Source organism: Macadamia integrifolia, chromosome 13, assembly GCF_013358625.1.
Source record: "Macadamia integrifolia cultivar HAES 741 chromosome 13, SCU_Mint_v3, whole genome shotgun sequence".
Taxonomy (NCBI): domain Eukaryota; kingdom Viridiplantae; phylum Streptophyta; class Magnoliopsida; order Proteales; family Proteaceae; genus Macadamia; species Macadamia integrifolia.
Genome location: NC_056569.1, coordinates 20,112,148 through 20,119,492, shown reverse-complemented (window position 1 = coordinate 20,119,492; position 7,345 = coordinate 20,112,148). Strand labels below are relative to the sequence as shown.

The following is a 7,345-nucleotide window of genomic DNA, read 5'->3' as shown; positions in this document are numbered from 1 at the left end:
TAAAAAAAAAAAAAAAATGGAACAGAACCCTATTTTTAGACTGTACAAGAAAGATTTCATACAAGGTCATGTATCATGAACGGTCACTACTTCAGCCATTTGATACGAATACCTGATTCTCATGCATCATCGAATGGCTGAAGTGTTGACCATTCATACACGACCATGTATGAAAACAAAGAGCAACCCAGTGCACGAGACTCCCACAACGACCATGTATGAAAGCAGCCCCCATAATTTGGTAATAAGAAGAAAAAAAAATAATCATGAACACATCCTAGGTAAGGATCTGGCACTAAAAAAAATAATCATGAACACATTTTAGGTAAGGATCTGGCACTACTTGGGCTTGATAATCTTGACTTCATCATTTTTTCCATCTGGACCTGCATTTTCCTACAGACTTTCTCCAACTCCTTCACCCTCCATTCCATTCCTTTTAAATGTGTTTCGAATTTCTCATTCTCCACTAAAACATCGAGCTTCCTTGTATAAAGCATAAGTTCCTCATCTTTCTCAGCTTCCTTCCCCTTAATTCCCTTCTCACTGTAACTACAAGGTAACTCACCAAAAGATTTGAGATTGTTGCTGTAACTATACTGTAACTTGAGAGCTTGGACCACTGTTCTTGATGGGAATTTTGAGTTTCTAGCCAGGTGTTTGAGAGCTTCTGATGAGAGCTTCTCATAATCCAGTGCACAACAGATCTTCATCTTTTCCTCTTCAGATAATTTAGTATGAACCTGAAAATATCCTGAATCAGCCCAAATTTCCAAATCAAACAAATCAAGAACTAGATAATTTGTTGAAGTGACTAATAAATCTCATGGTTTCCACAAAAATATGAATCTTGATCTTTGAATTAAAGATTCATATTTCCTCATATATGAAAAATAAAAGCAAACAACAATGGCATGATATTAAATGCCATACCTCTAGATACATATCCATGGCTCGGTAGATTCCATCACAGGAGTCTCTTGAAGAATCAGGCAGTGCCGTGACTAACGCAATGAATTTTGAAGGTTTCAAACAGGGATCAGGGGCTACTTCTGCAATATACAAATCCATCAAGCTTGCAACTTTTCTCAATTGAGTGGATGATGCACAACAGTCTCCCTTACTGAGAAATGATTTCAAGAATCTCAGTACCAAATTCACATCATATAGATAATCCATCCCAGGTGGGGATGGAATAAGCAGGCTGTCAAGTGTAGCTTGATGCAATTGTGAACCAATCATATTCTCTAATCTGTTTCGGCAACATTTATTCACATTCAATCTCAAAGCCACCCGAAGAATCTCAAATAAGCTCTTGCAAGAAACAGAGCTAAGGTCTAGAAAAAACAGCAGCTCAACCACAATCTCTATGATTTTGTGCTTCTCAGTGGATCTGGCAATGGAAAATCTTGATTTTTGGTAATAGAAGAGGAACCTACTGAGAATTACATGATCGGATTTCTGGGCAACCATAGCCCTAAAAGCCTTTTCAATCAAACAGTGGTTCAAACTCGCAAGATCTTCAAACCACCAATTTACCCGAGAGTAGCTGTTCTTCAAACTTTCAGTGCTTCTCGTATCACAAGAAAACCGGAAACCAGAGCTGTCTGAAGAAGAAATAGATGGACTGGCTTCGGTGGCAGAAGCAGCCACCCTTGTTATGAGGGAATCCAAGCATTTCTGAAGTATCCCAGAAGAAATTGCTTCTGGCATAAACTCCTGACACCGTTTCAGAGCTACCAAAAGCTCAGACCAGGCCCAGTGAGTGATCCCTTCTAGGAATTCTTCAGTTTGTTCAATCAAATTGTCAGTCGCAGAGATCTCTTTGGTCATTTCCATGAAATGTGCCACACAATGTAGAAGAGATATGTTAAAGGGGGTTATCTCAATTTGACCATTGTTGTAGCAGAACCTTGCCATGAGTTCAAAACCCAGAGCCCCTCCCGGCAAGTCATGGAATATCACTTTAAGGTTATTGCTTGTTGCGGTAGATTTACCAAATAATTTGTTTAATTTACCTGAAAATGATGAAAGAATTTTCTGTACATGCACACAAGGTAAAACTACTATTAGATGGAAAAAAAAAATTTACCCACAAGAAATTAAAGAGGAAAATAACAAAAGAAAACATATATTTCTTCCAAATTGAAAACTTAAAAAAAAAACTAAGAGCTCAGAATCTGTTCACAATTTAGAAATTTAACGCAATCAGTGATAACTGAAAACCAAACAATCAAATTAATGAAAATTAGCATTTAATATACAAGAATAATAAGATAGAACAAGAGAAATCTGGGATAAATTCTGGCCAACGGAGGGTGAAGAGGTTAGAAAATTAATTGTAACAGAAAAAATGAGGAATCAGGAAATGTGTCTGCCAATCATCCCGACAAAAAAGAGTTAAAAATAAGTAATTAATACAATGACAGGTACCAGAGGGAAGAGAAAGAAAACGAAATAAGCTATGAAACATTTAATCCCCACACGACAAGAGTTATCCAAGAGAAATGAAAGAAAATGAAATAAGGTATGAAAATTTAATCCCCATTAAAGCAGCAATAAATGATGGGTAAGGAGAAATGGCTAACAATGAAAATTGACATATCCAAACCAGAAAAATAATAAAAAGGCCCACAAACCCTTCAAAATAGGTGCAAATTGAATGAAAGGTACAATGGAAAATTAGTAATGATACGGAGACAGCACTGAACAACTCAGAAAGGGAATGTTAAGGATTATGAGATAAAGCAGATGGCAATTGAAGAGATTTAACGAGTACCCAGATTCTTCAAGGGGGTTAGGGTGGGAAAAATCTTATAAACAAATTCCAATCTCCCAAAAGCTATTTTGAAGAAGATAGAATATGAAAATTAAATGAAAACGAAACAGAAAGAAGAAGCTCAAGATCACAAGCACATGTGAAGTTGTGAACTACCCCCAATCATGTTGAACAGAAGAAGAAAACCCAATATAATTTCACCCACCAAGCTAAAGAAACAGAATGGAAAAACTGGGTAAAGGGAATTTACCTTATCCACCATGAAAATCTCTTGTCCATTGACGTCCACTTCAAGATCACAGCACATATGCATCCTTTGAGTTACTCTCTCACAACCCAGAAAACGAATTTCCCTGATGCCCAGTTGAGAAGATTAATTATGTAGTTGAAGTTAGCAGAGAGAGAGGGGAGAGGGGATGAAGAGATCGAAGAGAGAAAGTAGCTCATCAGCTCATATCCTGAGATTGGGTTTGGAGACAACAGGAGGAACTCTATAATCTGTTGCGTAGTCAATGAGAGTTCAAGAATTGTTTCTCAGCGCAGAGAGAGAGAGAGAGAAGAGGACAGAGCATACAAGACAGAGGAGACAATATATTAAGGGTAAGTAAACAAGCAGAGAAGATGAGAGAGAGAGAGAGAGAGAGAGAGAGAGGGAGAGAGAGGCTCAACCTCCGAACCTCAAAGGTCCGAAAGAAACAGTAGTAGGGGCCAACCCCTCCCTGACATTCCTGCAGAAATAGTTATTTTAATGTAAAAGAAAGAAATAAAAAAAAAAAAATGTCCTGGGAAGACCCGAAGCTTAGACTTCAAGCCTTTTTGCTGGTTTTCCTTCTGTTATTCTATTGGCATCGCTGCAAGTCTCACTCGTCGCACACCCACCATCACCCACACTGTTCAAACGGCCCACCCTCCATTATATACTCTCTCTCTCTCTCTCTCTCTCTCTCTCTCTCTCTCTCTCTCTCTCTCTCTCTCTCTCTCTCTCTCTCTCTCTCTCTCTCGCTTTTTGGGTATTTGGATCCTTAACAAGAAAGAGTAAAGCGGCGTTTGGTAGTCCTTCAGAAAAACGTTTTTGATGTTTTCTTTATTTATGAGAATAAAAAATAAAATAAAGAGCTTGGTGTCAATTGGGTATTTTTTTATTTTTTTGAAACGAAAAAGAAAAAAAACATTAGAAACACAAAATGATTGAAGGATGAAACTTTGTTTCTTCATTTTGGTTTTGTTTCAAATACAAAAAAAAAAAAAAAAAAAGTGAACAACTATGATAATTATTCCTAAAACTGAAAATTGTGTTTTTGACACGAAACGTCATTTCTGAAATTGAATGATTACCAAACGTAACTTAACGTTAAAATTTCTGCAAACTTTAACAGAAGTGGTTTTTGCACTTGTAGAAATATCAACACATGGAAGGAAACGACCATGAGGCTCGAATTCAAGACCTCTTGGTGAGGATAGGCTTAGGCACTTAGCACACCATAACTTCGTTAGCTTTTAGTAGATTGTTATGTGATATGAAATGTTTTTTTTTTTTAATCAGAAAATGATATTATATACATATCATACAAACGGTGTTTTTTTTTTTTGTCCATCTATTTGTAACCAAGCAGGTTACAAACAAAATTTGTAACCAGACATTAGATACCCTAATAGATAGTTTAGTTCAATTTTAATAGAGGGTAATTGATGTAATTTCATAATATTAATTGACCACTAATAATTGATTTCCTTTTCCCAAATTCATCCCTTTAGTTCAAGGGTATAATAGGAAATCCGACCCCAAGATCCCATCCCAATCTTCTTCTTTATTCACTTTTCTGTTTTAACTCTTTCACCAAAAAAATAATGATATGCTTAACTCGTCGGAGCAGTAAAACCAGAGATTGAACTTTCTTTGAAGGAGATCGAGAAAAGTTATAGTTACACAAGAAAATCGCTGGGTTTGATTTCATATTGCGAGAGTTCAACCTATTACTAAGATCATGCATCATCCACGTGATTTGTCTTCCCCAATTCCCAATATCCAAGTCTAATTCAAAAAAAATATTTTTAAATCTGATATCAAGGAAAGGATGTGTATGGAAGGAGGATTAATTGTAAACTTTTACCTATTTTAGATTAGTGATATGATTCAATTTAGATCTCTCACATAACAATTATGAATTAGTGACATAGGTAGATTGCAATAAAAAAAAATATGACTGATTTGTACCCCTTTCCTTATTAAATAGGATATCCAAAATACTTACTCCATTCAATCTACACATATTCTACTGCAAACCCAATAACACTTTTCACATAAGAATATAACCATCCCAGTGATCTCGGCAATGCTAATTATAGAGATGAGCTGGATCATATAATATTGTGCTTTAACCAGGCCTAATCTAGCCCAACTCAAATCGGCTCTGATTTTAACCCTAATTTATATAATTTAACTTAGGGCAATCATCCTATCATTTTATTCGAAATAATGAAATCTAGGTTATGGTTTCTTATAGTCAGAAATCAATATTTATGACCACTAATTCCAATCCAAATCAAGCGATTGAGCTATCCAATTTCCAATTCTTGGTGAAAGAACCAATCTGTTTCGGAGAGGCAAAACTAATATTTCATTCACATGTAATTTGTTATAGATCAAGAATGTATTTGAAATTTGAAAATAATTTGAAGTTAAATTATAAATAAAGTCATTCATATGGTATAAAAAACAAATAATTAAGAAACATGTCCTAATGTGTAAATTACAAGAAGTTCTTTTCCACCTAGGAAAAGTGAATAACCAACACTCCCTCTATTGTTTTCGTGACAGTAGATTTACCTTAATACCCATAAAATACAAACTTTTAATAAATTTTTATTCAATTCACTAAAAGTGAAATAACAGTTTAATCTTTAAAGTGGCAAGAATAATGATTATCTATTGGACATAAAAGAGAGATTACAACTTATATTGTAACCGCCAAAATGACAAACAGATTAACCTTTTTTTTAATTGATTAAATGAATTTTAGTAGCTTTATCTTTCTATTTACATCTTAATTTTGCTACCAAAAAAAAAATCTTAATTTGTTGCAACATTTCAGCAGATGATCCAGCATGACCCGTGGGAAAGGGGATATGATGTCACTAGAGCAACAAGGCTAATAAATTGTGGGGATGAGGTTGGTATGCCAATGGCTTTCCTAGTGCTAGAGATTCAATCAAATAAGAGGGCTGTGATGGAAGGGGCACAGAGGACTTTTCGAAGAGGAGAAGAGAGATAGATATAGATTTGGGTATACAACTAGTATACCCAGCCTTTTCCCTAAATTGTGAGTACTGATAGTGTGTTCCCATATTAGTTTTAACCTGTTTAGGAACTGATTGGCAAAAACTGTTTTATACGCTAAAACTTAGACGATCAATTATTAATCTGTTTTGATCATAAAGCATGAAACTAATTATATATTATGGGTTAATTTGGTCCTAATCCTTAGAGGTGACAGATTAATTCTAAAAAAAAAAAATTGGTCGAAAAAAAAATTTACTAATGATGATTACCATGTGTACAACCTATGACTTCAAATTCACAAAGTCTAAAGAGCCGTGAAATGGAATGCGAATACTCTGTCTTACACATGATGGAGTTGTTCATGGTCCGTGGAATACAAATAAAGGAAATAGATTGAGGACATACCTTTTTAAAATTTTGAGTGTTTAGGACTCAGGAGAATAAAATCATATACTTTTGAGGATGGCTTTGATTAATAGGATTGACCTTATGGGTTCTAATTTCTAAAGTACTTATCACATGTTGTTCTATTTTGTTTGTTTTCACTTTTTAGTTGGAAATGCTTCATTAAAAGTAGAAGGAAGAGTACAAACTACAAACCAACCTCAAGGAGTTCTTAAATTAATCAAGAAATGGCAAAATTAAACTTTCCAAACTAAGGTTTAAGGTATTTGAATCCATTAATATCGATCAGAACCGTTGAACTCTAGAATTCTCCTTGTCCAGAATCAGGGGAGCAAATCAAGCTGAATCAAAACAATATCAATCAAATACGAATCCAGTTCCTCAAACCATGCTTAAGCACCACCTTGAGCATTCTGTTTCCATAATTGCCTTCATTTCTAGCATGCTTTTATACTTAATATCATAATCAATGCAATAGTGCTATTTTTTTTTTTTTTTATTAGAATAAAAACAAGAAAGTTCAATAGAATTCATAGTTTGAAACAAAAAGGTGATATCCTTGATCAGATCTCCTCAGTCATAGCTTAGAGGAAATTAGTGACTGTCATTTTTCACACAAAAAATTGGTATGAATAAAATATTCTCCATTTTAGGTCAAAGAGAAACAGTGGTTCATGCCCAAAGCAAAAAATTGTTAGTGGTCATCAAGGGTTTAAGATCTTCCACATCGTTCCAAATCTCGTTAACTTTCCATCCTTGCTTGTCTACTTCTCTTATCCCATAAAAAACTCCCCTTGCTGCTGCTTCAATATCTTCTCCTATCATCACATAGTTAGCATATAGTATCAACTATCAAGCATCTATCTTTTGAAAATAAGGCA

The 7,345-nt window shown here is 34.8% G+C and overlaps 1 protein-coding gene across 1 annotated transcript; it reads right to left on the bottom strand.

Annotated features, from left to right (window-relative positions):
* Nucleotides 1-217: 217 nt before the first annotated feature.
* On the bottom strand, nucleotides 218-3,681 carry LOC122059274 (BTB/POZ domain-containing protein At3g22104-like). The gene is made up of 3 exons (XM_042621978.1): nucleotides 3,030-3,681; nucleotides 934-2,040; nucleotides 218-743 (listed from the first exon to the last, which is right to left on the bottom strand). Exons 1-3 carry the CDS (start codon nucleotides 3,090-3,092, stop codon nucleotides 309-311), a joined length of 1,605 nt encoding a protein of 534 aa, XP_042477912.1. The 5' UTR covers nucleotides 3,093-3,681; the 3' UTR covers nucleotides 218-308.
* Nucleotides 3,682-7,345: the final 3,664 nt, after the last annotated feature.